Genomic DNA, 18,641 nt, shown 5'->3' with positions numbered 1-18,641 from the left:
GTGCGAGGGTGTGTGCAAGGGGCGTGGAAGGACGGGAAGAGCCATGCAAGGGGGGGTGCAAGGCTGTGGCCGTGCAATAGGGGTGTGCAAGGGGGCGTGCAAGGCTGTGGGCGTGCGAGGGGTGTGCAAGGGGGGGTGCAAGGCTGTGGCCGTGCAATAGGGGCATGCAAGGGGGCGTGCAAGGCCAGGAAGCGCCGTGCAAGGCTGTGGCCGTGCAAAAGGGGCGTGCAAGGGACGTGCAAGGCTGGGAAGAGCCGTGCAAGGGGTGTGCGAGGGGGTGCACAAGGGCTATACGAGGGGTGTGCGAGGGGTGTGCGAGGGGGTGTGCGAGGCCCAGGAGAGCCGTGCAAGGGGGTGTGCGAGGGGTGTGCGAGGGGGTGTGCGAGGGGGTGTGCAAGGCCCAGGAGAGCCGTGCAAGGGGTGTGCGAGGGGGTGCACAAGGGCTATGCGAGGGGTGTGCGAGGGGGTGTGCGAGGCCCAGGAGAGCCGTGCAAGGGGGTGTGCGAGGGGGTGTGCGAGGGGTGTGCGAGGCCCGGGAGAGCCGTGCAAGGGGCTGCACGAGGGGTGCGAGGGGTGTGCGAGGGGATGTGCAAGGCCCAGGAGAGCCGTGCAAGGGGGTGCACGAGGGGTGCGTGCAAGGCTGTGGGTGTGCAATATGGGTGTGCAAGGGGGCGTGCAAGGCCGGAAAGAGCCGTGCAAGGGGGTGTGCAAGGCCATGGCCGTGCAAAAGGGGCGTGCAAGGGGGGGGTGCAAGGCTGTGGCCGTGCGAGGGACGTGCAAGGCCGGGAAGAGCCGTGCAAGGGGGGGTGCAAGGCTGCGGGCGTGCGAGGGACGTGCGAGGCCCGGATCAGCCGACCCCCCCCCGCCCCCGCCCCCGCCCCCCCCACCAGCGACCACTCCCAATTTCTCTCTATTTTATGTTAAAATCATTTTACATGTAAAATACAAAAATACGCCCCGCGGGGGGGGGGGGGGGGGGCCGGGGGCCGGACCCCGACCCCCCCCCCCCGTGACCTCCCCCCCTCCCTCAGGCTCCCCCCCCCCCGCCAGGGGACATGGTGATGGGGGGGGGAGGGGGGGGCTGCGCTCTTTCCCCCCCCCCCGAGGTAGTCAGAGCAATGGGGGAGGGGGGGGGCAGCATGTCATGGCGGGGGGGGGGGGTGGGGGGGGTTGAACAGTGCTTTTGGGGGGGTGACAGTGTGTTTGCGGGGGGGGGTGACAGTGTGTGACAGGCTCAGATTGGCACGGGGGGGGGGGGGGGGGGGGTCCTCTCTCATATTTTGGGGCCACACAGGGCTGCTCCGGTCCCCGCCCCCCCCCACCCCAAAAAAAAAAGCCCCTTGTGGGGGGGTGGGGGACCCTCATGCCTCACCCTGCAGCCGGGGGGGACATTAGTGTCATGTGGGGGGGGGGGGGGGTGCCACCCAAAGGTGGGGGGGGGGGGCGTCGCTGGGGCACCCCCCCCTGTAGTGGGGTACAGCCCTGGGTAAGGTCGGGGGGGGGAGGGGGGGGCGGAATTTGAGGCCCAGGGGGACTTTACAGGGGTCCCATATTTTGGGGGGGGGGGGGGCACCCGGGCCCGCTGCAGGGGGGGGCTCAAAAAAATGGGGGAGGGCACCTAGGTCCATGGAGGGACCCCCCCCTCCCCACCAGGAAATAAGAGGGGGGGGCCCTGGATAGGGGAAGGGGAGGACCCACATCCATGGGGGGGGTGGGGAAGAAAATGGGGGGGGGCGGGGGGGGGCACCCACCTCTTTTGGGGATCCCAGGCAACTTGGGGGGGGGGGGGGGTGTGTGTGTATTATTCAAGGAGGGGGCACCCAGGTCCCTTGGGAGGGTCCCAGGTCTTCGTGGTGGTCCCAAGTTGGGGGGGGGGGAAGTTGTGGCTGAGAATGGGGGGGGGGCAGGAAATTCGGGGGGGGGGCGGGGGGGGGGCACCCAGGTCCTTTGGGGGGTCCTAGGGAGGAGGGGGCTCGGCACGGGGTGGGGGGGGGGGGGCTCCCAGCTGGGGTGAGGGCATCATGTCCCCTGGGGGATGCTGGGGGGGTCCCCCATCTCCAGCAAATTTGGGGGGGGGGGATGGGGCAGGGGGGGTGTCCAGCTTTTCGGGGGGGGACCCCATTTGCACGTTGGGGGGGTGGGGGGGTCCCCAATCATGGGATGGAACCCGGGGGGGGGGGGGGGGGGGCAGTCAGTGGCTGGGGGAGGGGGGGACGGACCCCTCAATCCCAGGAGTGGGGGGGTCCCCCAACCCCCAGGTTGGGGGGGGGCGTCCCCGGTCGTGGGGGGGGGGTCGTCCCCGGTGGTGGGGGGGCCCCCTAGCAGCGCCCCACCTTGGCGTCGCCGATGGCCCCCCAGACGTCGAAGACGAACTCGTCGGGGAAAGCGAAGTCCCCGAGCTGGGAGTCCAGGGCCTGGGCCAGCGCGTCGGGGTCCCGGGCGTCCCGGCCCAGCTCCACCATGGTGGCGGCTGTGGGGACAACGGGGACACTCAGGGGACAGGGGGACACTCAGGGGACACCCAGCACCTCGGGGGTCCCGGCCCAGCTCCACCATGGTGGCGGTTGTGGGGACAACAGGGACACGGGGACACTCAGGGGACACCCAGCACCTCGGGGGTCCCGGCCCAGCTCCACCATGGTGGCAGCTGTGGGGACAACGGGGACACTCAGGGGACAGGGGGACGCTCAGGGGACAGCCAGCACCTCGGGGGGTCCCGGCCCAGCTCCACCGTGGTGGCGGTTGTGGGGACAACGGGGACACGGGGACACTCAGGGGACAGGGGGACACCCAGCACCTCAGGGGTCCCGGCCCACCTCCACCATGGTGGCGGTTGTGGGGACAACGGGGACACGGGGACACTCAGGGGACAGGGGGACACCCAGCACCTCGGGGGTCCCGGCCCAGCTCCACTGTGGTGGCAGCTGTGGGGACAACGGGGACACTCAGGGGACAGGGGGACGCTCAGGGGACAGGGGGACACTCAGGGGACACCCAGCACCTCGGGGGGTCCCGGCCCAGCTCCACCGTGGTGGCAGCTGTGGGGACAACGGGGACACTCAGGGGACAGGGGGACACTTAGGGGACACCCAGTGCTGTGGGGGGTCCTCGGGGTCCCAGCCCAGCTCCACTGTGGTGGCGGCTCTGGGGACATGGGGACACTCAGGGGACAGGGAGACACCCAGCACCTCGGGGGGTCCCGGCCCAGCTCCACCGTGGTGACGGCTGTGGGGACAACGGGGACACTCAGGGGACAGGGGGACACTCAGGGGACACCCAGCACCTCGGGGGGTCCCGGCCCAGCTCCACCGTGGTGGCAGCTGTGGGGACAACGGGGACACTCAGGGGACAGGGGGACGCTCAGGGGACAGCCAGCACCTCGGGGGTCCCGGCCCAGCTCCACCATGGTGGCGGTTGTGGGGACACTCAGGGGACACGGGGACACTCAGGGGACACCCAGCACCTCGGGGGGTCCCGGCCCAGCTCCACCGTGGTGGCGGCTGTGGGGACAACGGGGACACTGAGGGGACAGGGGGACGCTCAGGGGACAGCCAGCACCTTGGGGGTCCCAGCCCAGCTCCACGGTGGTGGCAGCTGTGGGGACAATGGGGACACTCAGGGGACAACGGGGACACTCAGGGGACAGGGGGACGCTCAGGGGACAGCCAGCACCTTGGGGGTCCCGGCCCAGCTCCACGGTGGTGGCAGCTGTGGGGACAACGGGGACACTCAGGGGACAGGGGGACGCTCAGGGGACACCCAGCACCTCGGGGGTCCTGGCCCAGCTCCACCGTGGTGACGGCTGTGGGGACAACGGGGACACGGGGACACTCAGGGGACAGGGAGACACCCAGCATCTCGGGGGGTCCCAGCCCAGCTCCACCGTGGTGGTGGCTGTGGGGACAATGGGGACACTGAGGGGACATGGGGACACTCAGGGGACATGGGGACACTCAGGGGACACCCAGCACCTCGGGGGTCCCGGCCCAGCTCCACCGTGGTGGCGGTTGTGGGGACAACGGGGACACTCAGGGGACAGGGGGACGCTCAGGGGACACCCAGCACCTCGGGGGTCCCGGCCCAGCTCCACCATGGTGGCGGTTGTGGGGACAACAGGGACACGGGGACACTCAGGGGACAGGGGGACACTCAGGGGACACCCAGCACCTCAGGGGTCCCGGCCAAGCTCCACCATGGTGGTGGCTGTGGGGACATGGGGACAGGGGGACACTCAGGGGACAAGGGGACACCCAGCACCTCGGGGGTCCCGGCCCAGCTCCACTGTGGTGGCAGCTGTGGGGACAACGGGGACACTCAGGGGACAGAGGGACACTTAGGGGACACCCAGTGCTGTGGGGGGTCCTGGGGGTCCCAGCCCAGCTCCACTGTGGTGGCAGCTGTGGGGACAATGGGGACACTCAGGGGACATGGGGGCGGGGGGGGGACCCCAGCTCCCTGTGAGGGGCGGGGGGGGGGTCCCCAACACCCCGGGGGTCGGGGGGGGACAGAGCTCGTCCCAGCACCCCAAGAGGGACAACCCACAGTGGGATGGGGGTCCCCAGCACCCTTAGAATGGGGGGGGGAACCTGTGGGTGGGGGGTCAGAGGGGTCCCCAACCCCCAAAGGGTCCCTGGGGGGGGGTCCCCAGCACCCTGTGAGGGGCCGGGGGGGGTCCCCAGCACCCCGTGGTGGGGGAGCGACAGAGGAACAACCTGCAGTGGGATGAGGGTCCCCAGCACCCTTAGACAAGGAGGGGGGGGAACCTGCTGGGGGGGGGTCAGAGGGGTCCCCAACACCTCTCGTGGGGGGGGTCCTGCGGTGGGGCGGGGGGGGGGGGACCCCAGCTCCCTGTGAGGGGCCGGGGGGGGGTCCCCAACACCCCGGGGCAGGGAGGGGGGGGACAGAGCTGGTCCCAGCACCCCAAGAGGGACAACCCACAGCGGGATGGGGGTCCCCAGCACCCTTAGAATGGGGGGGGGAACCTGTGGGTGGGGGGTCAGAGGGGTCCCCAACCCCCAAAGGGTCCTTGGGGGGGGGGTCCCCAGCACCCTGTGAGGGGCCGGGGGGGGTCCCCAGCACCCCGTGGTGGGGGAGCGACAGAGGAACAACCTGCAGTGGGATGAGGGTCCCCAGCACCCTTAGACAAGGAGGGGGGGGAACCTGCTGGGGGGGGGTCAGAGGGGTCCCCAACCCCCAAAGGGTCCCTGAGGGGGGGTCCCCAGCACCCTGTGAGGGGCCGGGGGGGGTCCCCAACACCCCGCCTGGGGGGAGGGACAGAGGAACAACCTGCAGCGGGACGGGGGTCCCCAGCACCCTTAGACAAGGAGGGGGGGGAACCTGCTGGGGGGGGGTCAGAGGGGTCCCCAACACCTCGTGGGGGGGGTCCTGCGGTGGGGCGAGGGGGGGGGGACCCCAGCTCCCTGTGAGGGGCCGGGGGGGGTCCCCAACACCCCGGGGCAGGGAGGGGGGGGACAGAGCTGGTCCCAGCACCCCAAGAGGGACAACCCACAGCGGGATGGGGGTCCCCAGCACCCTTAGACGGGGGGGGGGAACCTGCGGGTGGGGGGTCAGAGGGGTCCCCAACCCCCAAAGGGTCCCTGGGGGGGGTCCCCAGCACCCTGTGAGGGGCCGGGGGGGGGTCCCCAACACTCCGGGGGTCGGGGGGGGACGACAGAGCTGGTCCCAGCACCCCAAGAGGGACAACCCGCAGCGGGATGGGGGTCCCCAGCACCCTTAGATGGGGGGGGGGAACCTGCGGGGGGGGGGGGTCAGAGGGGTCCCCAACACCCCGGGGGGGGGTCCCGCACCCCGGGGGGGGGTCCCCAGCCCCCGCTCACCCAGCTCGCTGTCCCGGATGCCCATGTAGCTTTCCAGGAGATCGTCCACCTTGGCCACCGCTCGCTCCTCGAAGGCGGAGGGCTGCGGGGGGGGGGACACGACACAAGACAAGGGGGGGGGGTCACGGGGATGCGGGGGGCCATCCCTGTCACCCCCCCCCCCCCCCCCCCGCTATGTCACCCCCCACTCTTACCTGCTCCTCGACGGTGGCGGGTCCCCGAGCGCGGAGGCGTAAGGTGCCCCGGCCGGTTCCCAGTTGGGTGCCCCCCCCGCGGCCCCCCCCACCCCGGGGGCCGATCATGTCTGAAAGGCAAGAGATGGGGGGCGGGGGGCACATTTAGGGGGGGGCTGCCACTCCCTAGGGACACCCCTCCCCCCCCTTGGGTTTTGGGGTCCCCCCCTCTGCGTGCCCCCCCCACACACACACGCATTACGGGTCCCCATAAGCCCTCTCCAGGGTTTTGGGGTCCCCATCAGGCCCCCCCCCCACCGCACCCCCAGGGTTTTGGGGGTCCCCCCAGCACCATGGGTCCCCATCGGGTCCCCCCCCACAGGTTTTGGGGTCCCCCCCCAGCACTACGGGGCCCCATCAGCCCCCCCACCCCCAGGTTTTGGGGTCCCCCCCCAGCATTACGGGGCCCCATCAGCCCCCCCACCCCCAGGTTTTGGGGTCCCCCCCATCACTACGGGTCCCCATCAGCCGCCCCCCCCAGGTTTTGGGGTCCCCCCCAGCACTACGGGTCCCCATCAGCCGCCCCCCCCAGGTTTTGGGGTCCCCCCCCAGCATTACGGGTCTCCATCAGCCCCCCCCACCCCCCAGAGTTTTGGGGTCCCCATCAGCTGCCCCCACGGGTTTTGGGGTCCCCCCCCAGCACTACGGGTCCCCATCAGCCCCCCCACCCCCAGGTTTTGGGGGTCCCCCCAGCACCATGGGTCCCCATCGGGTCCCCCCCCAGGTTTTGGGGTCCCCCCCAGTACTACGGGTCCCCATCAGCCCCCACCCACCCCCAGGGTTTTGGGGTCCCCATCAGCTGCCCCCCCGGGTTTTGGGGTCCCCCCCAGCACTACGGGTCCCCATCAGCTGCCCCCCCCAGGTTTTGGGCCCCCCCCCAGCACTACGGGTCCCCATCAGGCCCCCCCACCCCCAGGTTTTGGGCCCCCCCCCAGCACTACGGGTCCCCATCAGCCGCCCCCCCCAGGTTTTGGGGTCCCCCCCCAGCATTACGGGTCTCCATCAGCCCCCCCCACCCCCCAGAGTTTTGGGGTCCCCATCAGCTGCCCCCCCGGGTTTTGGGGTCCCCCCCCAGCACTACGGGGCCCCATCAGGCCCCCCCCACCGAGTTTTGGGGTCCCCATCAGCCCCCCCCCCCCCCAGGTTTTGGGGTCCCCCCCAGCACGACGGGTCCCCATCAGCTGCCCCCCCCAGGTTTTGGGCCCCCCCCCAGCACTATGGGTCCCATCAGCCCCCCCACCCCAGGTTTTGGGGTCCCCCCCAGCATTACGGGTCCCCATCAGCCCCCCCACCCCCAGAGTTTTGGGGTCCCCATCAGCCCCCCCCAGGTTTTGGGGTCCCCCCCAGCACTACGAGACCCCATCAGCCCCCCCAACCCCCAGGTTTTGGGGTCCCCCCCAGCACCATGGGTCCCCATCGGGTCCCCCCCCACAGGTTTTGGGGTCCCCCCCAGCACTACGGGTCCCCATCAGCCCCCCCCCACCCTCCAGAGTTTTGGGGTCCCCATCAGCTGCCCCCCCGGGTTTTGGGGTCCCCCCCCAGCACTACGGGGCCCCATCAGGCCCCCCCCACCGAGTTTTGGGGTCCCCATCAGCCCCCCCACCCCCAGAGTTTTGGGGTCCCCCCCAGTACTACGGGTCCCCATCAGCCCCCCCACCCCCAGAGTTTTGGGGTCCCCATCAGCCCCCCCCAGGTTTTGGGGTCCCCCCCAGCACTACGAGGCCCCATCAGCCCCCCCAACACCCAGGTTTTGGGGTCCCCCCCAGCACTATGGGTCCCCATCGGGTCCCCCCCTCAGGTTTTGGGGTCCCCCCCAGCACTACGGGTCCCCATCAGCCCCCCCCCACACCCCCCAGAGTTTTGGGGTCCCCATCAGCCCCCCCCGGGCTTTTGGGGTCCCCCCAGGCTCTTGGCTCTGCATCAGTTCCCCCCCCCCCCCCCTTGGATCTCAGGGGTCCCCTCGGGGCTATGGGGTGTGACCCACCCCCCCCCACCCCCCCACTTTGGGGGTTTGGGGGGGGTCTCTAAGGTACCCCCCTCCACCTCCCCAGATTTTGGGGGTGCCAGCAGTGGGGGCGTGTCCATCCCAATATCACCAGGCGCCTGGATCCGAACCCCCCCGCCCCCACCTTACTGGTAGGCCTCCCAGTGCTCCCAGTTAAACCAGCACACCACTCTCCAGTCCAGGGCTGGGGGGGGACACACACACCAAAGCCCCAGACGCCTCTTTGGTGTCCCCCCCGCAACCCCCACGGAGGGAGGGGTAGCTGCCCTTTGCGGGGGGGGGGCACCATGGGGACCCCCCCTCTCCCCGGCCTCCCAGTGCTCCCAGTTAAACCAGCACACCACTCTCCAGTCCAGGGTTGGGGGGGGGGACACACACACACCAAAGCCCTGGGCGCCTGTGTGGTGTCCCCCCCCCAGCCCCCATGGAGGGAGGGGTGGCTGCCCTTTGCGGGGGGGGGGCACCATAGGGAACCCCCTCTCCCCGGTCTGCCAGTGGGCTCCCAGTGCTCCCAGTTAAACCAGCACACCACCCTCCAGTCCAGGGCTGGGTGGGTGGGGGGACACCAAAGCCTCGGACACCTCTTTGGTGTCCCCCCCCCCAACCCCCACGGAGGGAGGGCTGGCTGCCCTTTGCGGGGGGCACCATGGGGACCCCCCCCGGTCTCCCAGTGGGCTCCCAGTGCTCCCAGTTAAACCAGCACACCACTCTCCAGTCCAGGGCTGGGGGGGGACACACACACCAAAGCCCCAGGCGCCTGTGTGGTGTCCCCCCCCGCAAACCCATGGAGGGAGGGGTGGCTGCCATTTGTGGGGGGGACACCATGGGGACCCCCCCCTCTCCCCGGCCTCCCAGTGCTCCCAGTTAAACCAGCACACCACTCTCCAGTCCAGGGCTGGGGGGGGAGACACACACACCAAAGCCCCGGGCACCTGTGTGGTGTCCCCCCCCCAACCCCCACGGAGGGAGGGGTGGCTGCCCTCTGCGGGGGGGGGGCACCATGGGGACCCCCCCTCTCCCCGGTCTCCCAGTGGGCTCCCAGTGCTCCCAGTTAAACCAGCACACCACCCTCCAGTCCAGGGCAGGGTGGGTGGGGGGACACCAAAGCCCCAGGCGCCTGTGTGGTGTCCCCCCCCGAACCCCCACGGAGGGAGGGGTGGCTGCCCTTTGGGGGGGGCACCATAGGGACCCCCCCCTGGTCTCCCAGTGGGCTCCCAGTGCTCCCAGTTAAACCAGCACACCACTCTCCAGTCCAGGGCTGGGGGGGGACACACACACCAAAGCCCCAGACGCCTCTTTGGTGTCCCCCCCGCAACCCCCATGGAGGGAGGGGTAGCTGCCCTTTGCGGGGGGGGGGCACCATGGGGACCCCCCCTCTCCCCGGCCTCCCAGTGCTCCCAGTTAAACCAGCACACCACCCTCTAGTCCAGGGCTGGGTGGGTGAGGGGACACCAAAGCCCCAGACGCCTCTTTGGTGTCCCCCCCCCAACCCCCACGGAGGGAGGGGTGGCTGCCCTTTGGGGGGAGCACCATGGGGACCCCCCCCGGTCTCCCAGTGGGCTCCCAGTGCTCCCAGTTAAACCAGCACACCACCCTCTAGTCCAGGGCTGGGCAAGGGGGGGGACACCAAAGCCCCAGACGCCTCTTTGGTGTCCCCCCCGCAACCCCCACGGAGGGAGGGGTAGCTGCCCTTTGCGGGGGGGGGGCACCATGGGGACCCCCCCTCTCCCCGGCCTCCCAGTGCTCCCAGTTAAACCAGCACACCACTCTCCAGTCCAGGGTTGGGGTGGGGGGGACACACACACCAAAGCCCCGGGCGCCTGTGTGGTGTCCCCCCCCCAATCCCCACGGAGGGAGGGGTGGCTGCCCTTTGGGGGGAGCACCATGGGGACCCCCCCCCGGTCTCCCAGTGGGCTCCCAATGCTCCCAGTTAAACCAGCACACCACCCTCCAGTCCAGGGCTGGGTGGGTGGGGGGACACCAAAGCCCCAGGCGCCTGTGTGGTGTCCCCCCCCCAACCCCCATGGAGGGAGGGGTGGCTGCCCTCTGCGGGGGGGGGGCACCATGGGGACCCCCCCTCTCCCCGGTCTGCCAGTGGGCTCCCAGTGCTCCCAGTTAAACCAGCACACCACCCTCCAGTCCAGGGCTGGGGGGGGGACACACACACCAAAGCCCCAGACGCCTCTTTGGTGTCCCCCCCGCAACCCCCACAGAGGGAGGGGTGGCTGCCCTTTGGGGGGGACACCATGGGGACCCCCCCCTGGTCTCCCACTGGGCTCCCAGTGCTCCCAGTTAAACCAGCACACCACCCTCCAGTCCAGGGCTGGGCAAGGGGGGGGACACCAAAGCCCCAGGCGCCTGTGTGGCATCCGTCCCCCAACCCCCATGGAGGGAGGGGTGGCTGCCCTTTGCGGGGGGGGGCACCATGGGGACCCCCCCCTCTCCCCGGCCTCCCAGTGCTCCCAGTTAAACCAGCACACCACTCTCCAGTCCAGGGTTGGGGGGGGGGGACACACACCAAAGCCCCGGGCGCCTGTGTGGTGTCCCCCCCCCAACCCCCACGGAGGGAGGGGTGGCTGCCCTTTGCGGGGGGGGGGCACCATGGGGACCCCCCCTCTCCCCGGCCTCCCAGTGGGCTCCCAGTGCTCCCAGTTGGGGCTCACCGAAGGCCTTGCGGGGCTCGGTGAGCTGGAGGGCGAAGGTGCGGCCGCGGGGCAGGTCCTTCAGCATCTTGGCCACCTCGTAGTGACGGGCGCCCACCAGGCTCCTCCCGTCGATGGCTTCGATCATGTCCCCGACGCTGATCACCGGGATCCGGTCGATGACGCTGCCCTCCCGGATCCGCTGCCGGGATCAAGCCGGGGTCACCCGGGTGGATCAGGGATGACCCCCACCCCCCGAGGTCCCCCCACCATAAACCAGGACAACTCTCGGAGTCCTCCTTCCCCAGCGTCACGTCGACACAGGAACCTTCCGAGATGTCCCCGAGACCCCCCCCACCAGCCCCAGAGCAGCTCAGGGACCGCCCAGGGGTTCCAAGTGTCCCCCCCACCCCGTATCAGGGATGTCCCCATGTCCCCTCCACCCCCGGGACGGCTCGGGGTCCGCCTAGGAACCCTCATGTCCCCCCACGATACGCGAGGACAACCTTTGGTGTCCTCCTTCCCTACGCCCAGGTTGACTTGGGAACGTTCTGAGATGTCCCCATGTCCCCTCCCCTGGGATGGTCATGGACGTTCCTCATTCCCACAGCAGCTCGGGGACCACCCAGGGGGTCCCCATGATGGTCCAGGATGTCCCTTTGTGTCTTCCTTCCCCATCCCCAGGTTGACACCTGGGCACCATCTGCGATGGCCCCACGGCCCCCTCTAGCCCCGTGACGGCTCAGGGACAACCCAGGGGGTCACCACGTTCTCCTGCAACGATCCAGGATGACCCTTGGTGTCCTCCTTTCCATCCCTACGTTGACTTAGGATGCATCTGGGATGTCCCCATGTCCCCCCCAACCCAGGGATCACCCAGGAACCCCCATGTCCCCACACAACAATCAAGATGTCCCTTGGTGTCCTCCTTCCCCACACCCACGTTGACTTGGGCACCACCTGAGATGTCCCTGTGTCCCCCCTAACCCCACGGTGGCTCAGGGCCCACCCAGGAGACCCCACGTCCCCCCTCAATGGTCAGGGATGTCCCTTGGTGTCCTCCTTCCCCACACCCACGTTGACTTGGGCACCACCCAGGATGTCCCCGTGTCCCCCCCAACCCCACGGTGGCTCAGGCCCACCCAGGACACCCCATGTCCCCCCTCAATGGTCAGGGATGTCCCTTGGTGTCCTCCTTCCCCACACCCATGTTGACTTGGGCACCACCCGAGATGTCCCCGTGTCCCACTCAACCCCACGGCGGCTCAGGGCCCACCCAGGACACCCCACGTCCCCAACAACGGTCAGGGATGGTCCCGTTGTGTCCTCCTTCCTCACACCCACGTTGACTTGGGCATCACCTGAGATGTCCCCGTGTCCCACTCAACCCCAGGGTGGCTCAGATCCCACCCCCAGCACCTCCAGGTCTCCCTGCCCGATGACAACGTGTATATGTGTGTGTCCCCCGCCCCCCCCGCCGGGGGTGTCACCTTGATGAAGGCGTAGCCGGCGCCGTTGTCGGTGATGGTGAGACCCAAGGCCTCCTCCGACTTGAAGACCTCGACCTCCTTGCGCTGGCCCTTGGTGTGGGCGAAGATGAAGTCCTCCAGGCCGATCTGGCCACCCAGCAGCTTCTCCATGTCCACCTTGTGCGTGTTGAGGGTGCAGAACATCACCTGGCCGGGGCAGCGGCGTCAGGACCTGCAGGTGGCGGGGGCGGGGGGGGGACGGACGACACCTGGGGACACCGGGGACCCCCCCCCCGGGGCCACGCGTGTCTCCTCGGGGACACGGAGGACGGTCGTGGGGGCAGAAAGGACCTGGCACGCGTGGGACACCTTTATGGGGACGAGCGGGACCCTCCCGGGGGACGTGAAGGATGTGTCTTCTCGGGGTCACACAGGGACCCCCCCCTTTGGTGGACACGTTGGACCCCTCCCCTCGGGGACACCCAGGACCCCTCTCCTTGGGGACACCAAGGACCCCCTGGGGACACGCAGGGACAGCCCCCGGGGGGTACGCGAGGGACCCCTCTCCTTGGGGACACCCAGGACCCCCCCTGGGGACACGCAGGGACAGCCCCAGGGGGGACGTGAGGGACCCCTCCCCTCAGGGACACCCAGGACCCCCCCTGGGGACACGCAGGGACAGTCCCTGGGGGGGACATGAGGGACCCCTCTCCTTGGGGACACCCAGGACCCCTCTCCTTGGGGACACCAAGGACCCCCCCGGGGACATGCAGGGACAGCCCCCGGGGGGGACGCAAGGGACCCCTCCCCTCTGGGACACCCAGGACCCCTCTCCTTGGGGACACCCAGGACCCCCCCGGGGACACGCAGGGACAGCCCCCGGGGGGGACACGAGGGACCCCTCCCCTTGGGGACACCAAGGACCCCCCCTGGGGACACGCAGGGACAGCCCCCGGGGGGGACGCGAGGGACCCCTCTCCTTGGGGACACCCAGGACCCCCCCGGGGACACCCAGTGACAGTCCCCGGGGGGGACGCGAGGGACCCCTCTCCTTGGGGACACCCAGGACCCCCCCTGGGGACATGCAGGGACAGCCCCCGGGGGGGACGCGAGGGACCCCTCTCCTTGGGGACACCCAGGACCCCTCTCCTTGGGGACACCAAGGACCCCCCCGGGGACATGCAGGGACAGCCCCCGGGGGGGACGCAAGGGACCCCTCTCCTTGGGGACACCCAGGACCCCTCTCCTTGGGGACACCCAGGACCCCCCCGGGGACATGCAGGGACAGCCCCCGGGGGGGACACGAGGGACCCCTCCCCTTGGGGACACCAAGGACCCCCCCTGGGGACACGCAGGGACAGCCCCCGGGGGGGACGCGAGGGACCCCTCTCCTTGGGGACACCCAGGACCCCCCCTGGGGACACGCAGGGACAGCCCCCGGGGGGGACGCGAGGGACCCCTCTCCTTGGGGACACCCAGGACCCCCCCTGGGGACATCCAGGACCCCCCCGGGGACATGCAGGGACAGCCCCCGGGGGGGACACGAGGGACCCCTCCCCTTGGGGACACCAAGGACCCCCCCTGGGGACACGCAGGGACAGCCCCCGGGGGGGACGCGAGGGACCCCTCTCCTTGGGGACACCCAGGACCCCCCCTGGGGACACGCAGGGACAGCCCCCGGGGGGGACGCGAGGGACCCCTCTCCTTGGGGACACCCAGGACCCCCCCTGGGGACATCCAGGGACAGCCCCCCGGGGGGATGCAAGGGACCCCTCCCCTCAGCGACACGCAGGGACAGCCCCCGGGGGGAACGCGAGGGACCCCTCTCCTTGGGGACACCCAGGACCCCCCCTGGGGACATGCAGGGACAGCCCCCGGGGGGGACGCGAGGGACCCCTCCCCTCGGGGACACCAAGAACCCCCTTGGGGGGGACGCGCAGGGGACACGCAGGGACAGCCCCCAGGGGGGACACGAGGGACCCCTCTCCTTGGGGACACCCAGGACCCCCCCGGGGACACGCAGGGACAGCCCCCGGGGGGGACACAAGGGACCCCTCTCCTTGGGGACACCCAGGACCCCCCCGGGGACACGCAGGGACAGCCCCCGGGGGGGACACAAGGGACCCCTCCCCTCGGGGACACCCAGGACCCCCAAGGGGACACGAGGGATCCCTCCCGTTGGGGACACCCCGGCCACTCCTGGGGTCCCCTCGCCCCAAGTCCAACCCTCCCCCGCAGCCCCCCCCCCCGCCCGGGGGTCCCCTCTGGGTGTCCCCAATGTCCCCAGTGCCCCCCCCAAACCCTTCCAGGTCCCTGTCCCTGGGCACCCACCCAAGGGTGCCTCAAAACCCCCCTGGGTGCCCATCCCTCACCCCCGCCACCCCCCCCAGCACCCATGGGTGCCCCCAAAATTCCTCAGGGTGCCTGTCCCTCACCCCCCCAGCACCCATGGGTGCCCCCAAACCCCTTGGGGTGCCAATCTCTCACAGCTCCAGCACCCACGGGTGCCCCCAAACCCCTCCGGGTGTCCTGTCCCTCACACCCCCGCATCCCCGAGCACCCATGGGTGCCCCCAAACCCCTCCGGGTGTCCTGTCCCTCACATCCCTGCATCCCCCAGCACCCATGGGTGCCCCCAAACCCTTCCAAGTGCCCAGCCCTCATCCCCCTGCCCCCCACGGGCGCCCCAAACCCTTCTGGGTGCCCTGTCCCTCGCACCCCTGCATCCCCCAGCACCCATGGGTGCCCCCAACCCCCCCCCCGGGTGCCCCACCTCTGCCGGGGGGATGCGAAAGGCCTCAGCAATCTTGACCCCCAGCACCCATGGGTGCCCTCAAACCCCTCCAGGTGTCCTGTCCCCCAGACCCCCACATCCCCCAGCACCCATGGGTGCCCCCAAACCCTTCCGGGTGCCCCCTCAGTGCCCCAACTCTGCCAGGGTGATGCGAAAGGCCTTGGCGATCTTGACCCCCAGCACCCATGGGTGCCCCCAAACCCCTCCGGGTGTCCTGTCCCCCACACCCCCGCATCCCCCAGCACCCATGGGTGCCCCCAACCACCCCCCCCGGGTGCCCCACCTCTGCCGGGGGGATGCGAAAGGCCTCAGCAATCTTGACCCCCAGCACCCATGGGTGCCCCCAAACCCTTCCAAGTGCCCAGCCTTCATCCCCCCGCCCCCCATGGGTGCCCCAAACCCCTCTGGGTGTCCTGTCCCTCCCACCCCCTGCATCCCCCAGCACCCATGGGTGCCCCCAAACCCTTCCGGGTGTCCTGTCCCTCACACCCCCGCATCCCCCAGCACCCATGGGTGCCCCCAACCCCCCCCCCGGGTGCCCCACCTCTGCTGAGGGGATGGGAAGGCCTCGCGGTCTTGACCCCCAGCACCCATGGGTGCTCCCAAACCTTTCCAAGTGCCCAGCCTTCATCCCCCCGCCCCCCATGGGTGCCCCAAACCCTTCTGGGTGCCCTGTCCCTCGCACCCCCGCATCCCCCAGCACCCATGGGTGCCCCCAAACCCTTCTGGGTGCCCCCTCAGTGCCCCAACTCTGCCAGGGTGATGCGAAAGGCCTTGGCGATCTTGACCCCCAGCACCCATGGGCGTCTCCAAACCCCCCCGGGTGCCCCACCTCTGCTGAGGGGATGGGAAGGCCTCGCGATCTTGACCCCCAGCACCCATGGGTGCCCCCAAACCCTTCCAAGTGCCCAGCCTTCATCCCCCCGCCCCCCATGGGTGCCCCAAACCCTTCTGGGTGCCCTGTCCCTCGCACCCCCGCATCCCCCAGCACCCATGGGTGCCCCCAAACCCTTCCGGGTGCCTCCTCAGTGCCCCAACTCTGCCAGGGTGATGCAAAAGGCCTTGGCGATCTTGACCCCCAGCACCCATGGGTGCCCCCAAACCCCTCCGGGTGTCCTGTCCCTCGTACCCCCGCATCCCCCAGCACCCATGGGCGCCTCCAAACCCCTCCGGGTGTCCTGTCCCTCGCACCCCCGCATCCCCCAGCACCCATGGGTGCCCCCAAACCCTTCCGGGTGCCTCCTCAGTGCCCCAACTCTGCCAGGGTGATGCAAAAGGCCTTGGCGATCTTTACCCCCAGCACCCATGGGTGCCCCCAAACCCCTCCGGGTGTCCTGTCCCTCGTACCCCCGCATCCCCCAGCACCCATGGGCGCCTCCAAACCCCTCCGGGTGTCCTGTCCCTCGTACCCCCGCATCCCCCAGCACCCATGGGTGCCCCCAAACCCCTCCGGGTGTCCTGTCCCTCCCACCCCCTGCATCCCCCAGCACCCATGGGTGCCCCCAAACCCCTCCGGGTGTCCTGTCCCCCGGACCCCCACATCCCCCAGCACCCATGGGTGCCCCCAACCCTCCCCGGGTGCCCCATCTCTGCTGAGGGGATGGGAAGGCCTCGCGATCTTGACCCCCAGCACCCATGGGTGCCCCCAAACCCTTCCAAGTGCCCAGCCTTCATCCCCCCGCCCCCCATGGGTGCCCCAAACCCCTCCGGGTGTCCTGTCCCTCGCACCCCCGCATCCCCCAGCACCCATGGGTGCCCCCAAACCCCTCCGGGTGTCCTGTCCCCCAGATCCCCTCATCCCCCAGCACCCATGGGTGCCCCCAACCCCCCCCCCGGGTGCCCCACCTCTGCCGGGGGGATGCGAAAGGCCTCGGCGATCTTGCCGTAGAGCTCGCGGACGTTGGTGAAACCCTCGACGCGGCCCGTGGGGCTGCCGTGGGCCAGCTGCGTGTGGAAGACCAGGCGAGGCCGAAGGGCGGGGGGCGGCGGGGGGAGCCCCGGGGGGGGCGGCCCCCCGGGTGCCCCCACCGGTCCCCCCGGGCTCTCCCCGGCGGCCCCCCCGCGCCCTCCCGCCGCCTCCTCGTTCTCCACCAGCGGCGGGGGCTTCTTGCGGCGGCCCAGGCCCAGCGGCATTGGGGGGGGCGGGTTTGGGGCAGACGCGGGGGGGGGGGACAGCAGAGCCTTGGGGGGGGTGGGGGGGGGGGTGGGTGCCCCCTCCCAGAGGAGGGGGGGGGGGGTCCTGCGGCGCTTCGCTGGGTGCTGGAATGAGAGAGGGGGACACTGAGGCACAGGGCCGGGGGGGGACGGACATGGGGGGGGGGGAATTGAGGGATAAGGTGGGGGGGGGCACACGGAGCGGCGGGGGGGGGGGCACGGCACTGAGGGACGAGGGAGGGGGGGAACTGAGGGAAAAGGGGGGGGCGACGCTGAGGGACGGGACAGGACGGGACGGGGGGGGGGGGGGGCGACACTTGGGGACCGTGGGGGGGTGGACACTGAGGGATGGGGAGGGGATATTGGGGGGGGGGGGAACAAGGGCGGGGGGACACCGAGGGAGAAAGGGGGGGGACACCGAGGGACGGGGGAGGAAAGCGAGTGACAAGGGGGGGGACTCTCAGGGACGGGACTGAGGGACGGGGCGGGGGGGGAGACTGAGGAACAAGGCGGGGGGGGGGGCACAGGGGGGTCCTCAAGTCCCCCGGATCCCAAGGGTGGGGGGGGGTTGGTTCTGGGCCCCGCGGACACCCGGTACTGCCCTCCCCCACCCCCCTCAGGAAGCAGCAACGCGGGGACCCGGCCACCCCCACACCCCCCCCCGGGGACCGGCCACCCACTGCCGGGAACGGGGACACCCCCGGGGGACCGGACAACCAACCCCCCCCCCCGGGAACGGGACCCCCACAGCCAGCCCCCCTCCCCCCACTCACCGGCCGGACCCTCCCGCCCTCCAGCCGGGCGCTGCTGCCGGAGCGACACTTCCGGGAAGGCGGGGCCAAACCCCGCCCGGACCAATCACCGCCGCCGCCCCGCCCCACCGGCCAATGGGAAGCGCGGCCGAGTGTACGTGGTGGGGGAGGGGGGAGGGGTATGAGTGGGCAGGAAAGGGCTGGGCCGCCCCGCCCCGCCCCCTCCCCTCGCGGCGATGGGCGCGCCCGGCCCCGCTCTCCCGCGGGTGGGGCCGCCCGCAGCCAATCAGGAGCGAGAGCTCCGCGTCACGGCGCGGAGGGGCGGGGCCCAAAGGGGCGGGGCCGGGGGACAGGGCGCGGGGCGGGGAGGGGGAGAGACCCCCTGGGGGGCGTTTGTGGGGGGGGCGAGGACCCGCCGGGGGGGGCACTGGGGGGGGGGGGGGGGGGGCGGGTGAGGCGTTAGCCCGCAGGGGGTTGTTGGGGGCGAGGGAGGGGGCAGGTGAGACCCCCTGGGGGGGCGTTTTGGGGGGATGAGACCCCGGGCGGGGGGGGGGGGGGGGAAGGGAAGGGGGGGGTGTTGGAAGGATATGGGGGGGGGAGGGGGGGGGAAGACCCCCTTGGGAGCATTGGGGGGGGGGGGGGGGGCGACCACCTTGTGAGCCGGGGGGGGCACTGGGGGGGGGGGGGGCGGGTGAGGCGTTAGCCCGCAGGGGGTTGTTGGGGGGGGGGGGCAGGTGAGACCCCCTGGGGGGCGTT

General features: G+C 71.1%; 1 protein-coding gene across 2 annotated transcripts; it reads right to left on the bottom strand.

The window, feature by feature from the left end:
* Positions 1-1,972: 1,972 nt before the first annotated feature.
* GIPC1 (GIPC PDZ domain containing family member 1) lies at positions 1,973-17,180 on the bottom strand. 2 transcript variants are annotated; one of them, XM_074571896.1, is made up of 6 exons: positions 16,825-17,177; positions 12,208-12,393; positions 10,739-10,919; positions 6,032-6,141; positions 5,838-5,919; positions 1,973-2,470 (listed from the first exon to the last, which is right to left on the bottom strand). In XM_074571896.1, the coding sequence occupies exons 1-6, from the start codon at positions 17,110-17,112 to the stop codon at positions 2,319-2,321; spliced, it is 999 nt and encodes a 332-aa protein (XP_074427997.1). In that variant the 5' UTR covers positions 17,113-17,177; the 3' UTR covers positions 1,973-2,318. The 2 variants fall into 2 exon arrangements, with proteins under 2 accessions (XP_074427997.1, XP_074427996.1); XM_074571895.1 differs by lacking the exon at positions 1,973-2,470 and adding an exon at positions 2,480-4,101 and having other exon boundaries at positions 16,825-17,180.
* Positions 17,181-18,641: the final 1,461 nt, after the last annotated feature.

This window comes from Larus michahellis, unplaced genomic scaffold, assembly GCF_964199755.1.
Source record: "Larus michahellis unplaced genomic scaffold, bLarMic1.1 SCAFFOLD_325, whole genome shotgun sequence".
Taxonomy (NCBI): domain Eukaryota; kingdom Metazoa; phylum Chordata; class Aves; order Charadriiformes; family Laridae; genus Larus; species Larus michahellis.
This window is presented reverse-complemented; position numbering and strand designations above follow the sequence as displayed.